This window comes from Trypanosoma theileri (assembly GCF_002087225.1).
Source record: "Trypanosoma theileri isolate Edinburgh chromosome Unknown TM35_Tth_71_V1, whole genome shotgun sequence".
Classification (NCBI taxonomy): Eukaryota; Euglenozoa; class Kinetoplastea; order Trypanosomatida; family Trypanosomatidae; genus Trypanosoma; species Trypanosoma theileri.
In genome coordinates, this window is record NW_021639913.1 from 57,782 (window position 1) to 58,113 (window position 332).

The following is a 332-nucleotide window of genomic DNA, read 5'->3' on the forward strand; positions in this document are numbered from 1 at the left end:
GTGGGTCCAGTGACGGTGAGTGCTCTTGTGGAGATGGTGTTATTAAGTGTACGCCGCATGGATGTGATGAATGAACACGGTGTGCAGGCTTTACATCTGCAGGGATTAGAACGTATGCAATTTAATGCCGCGAAGAAGGCACAACGAGAGGAGATATTACGACAACGCCGTATTGAACAACAAGGCGTGGAAGGAATTCCCGTTGAGCGATTGTTACTACATTTAAAGGAGAGTACAGCTATGTATGCAAAGGGTACACAGTTATTAGATGGGGAATCTACACTAGCAGTGATGCTGCGTGCGGCTTTCTTTTCTTTATTGGAGAGTTATGA

The 332-nt window shown here is 45.5% G+C and overlaps 1 protein-coding gene across 1 annotated transcript; it reads left to right on the forward strand.

Moving 5' to 3' along the window:
- On the forward strand, positions 1-330 carry TM35_000711150 (uncharacterized protein; the record flags this gene model as incomplete). Its single annotated transcript, XM_029031220.1, has 1 exon — positions 1-330. A coding segment is annotated over one exon (330 nt), but the record flags the coding sequence as incomplete, so codon positions are not given.
- Between the last annotated feature and the right edge of the window lie 2 nt (positions 331-332).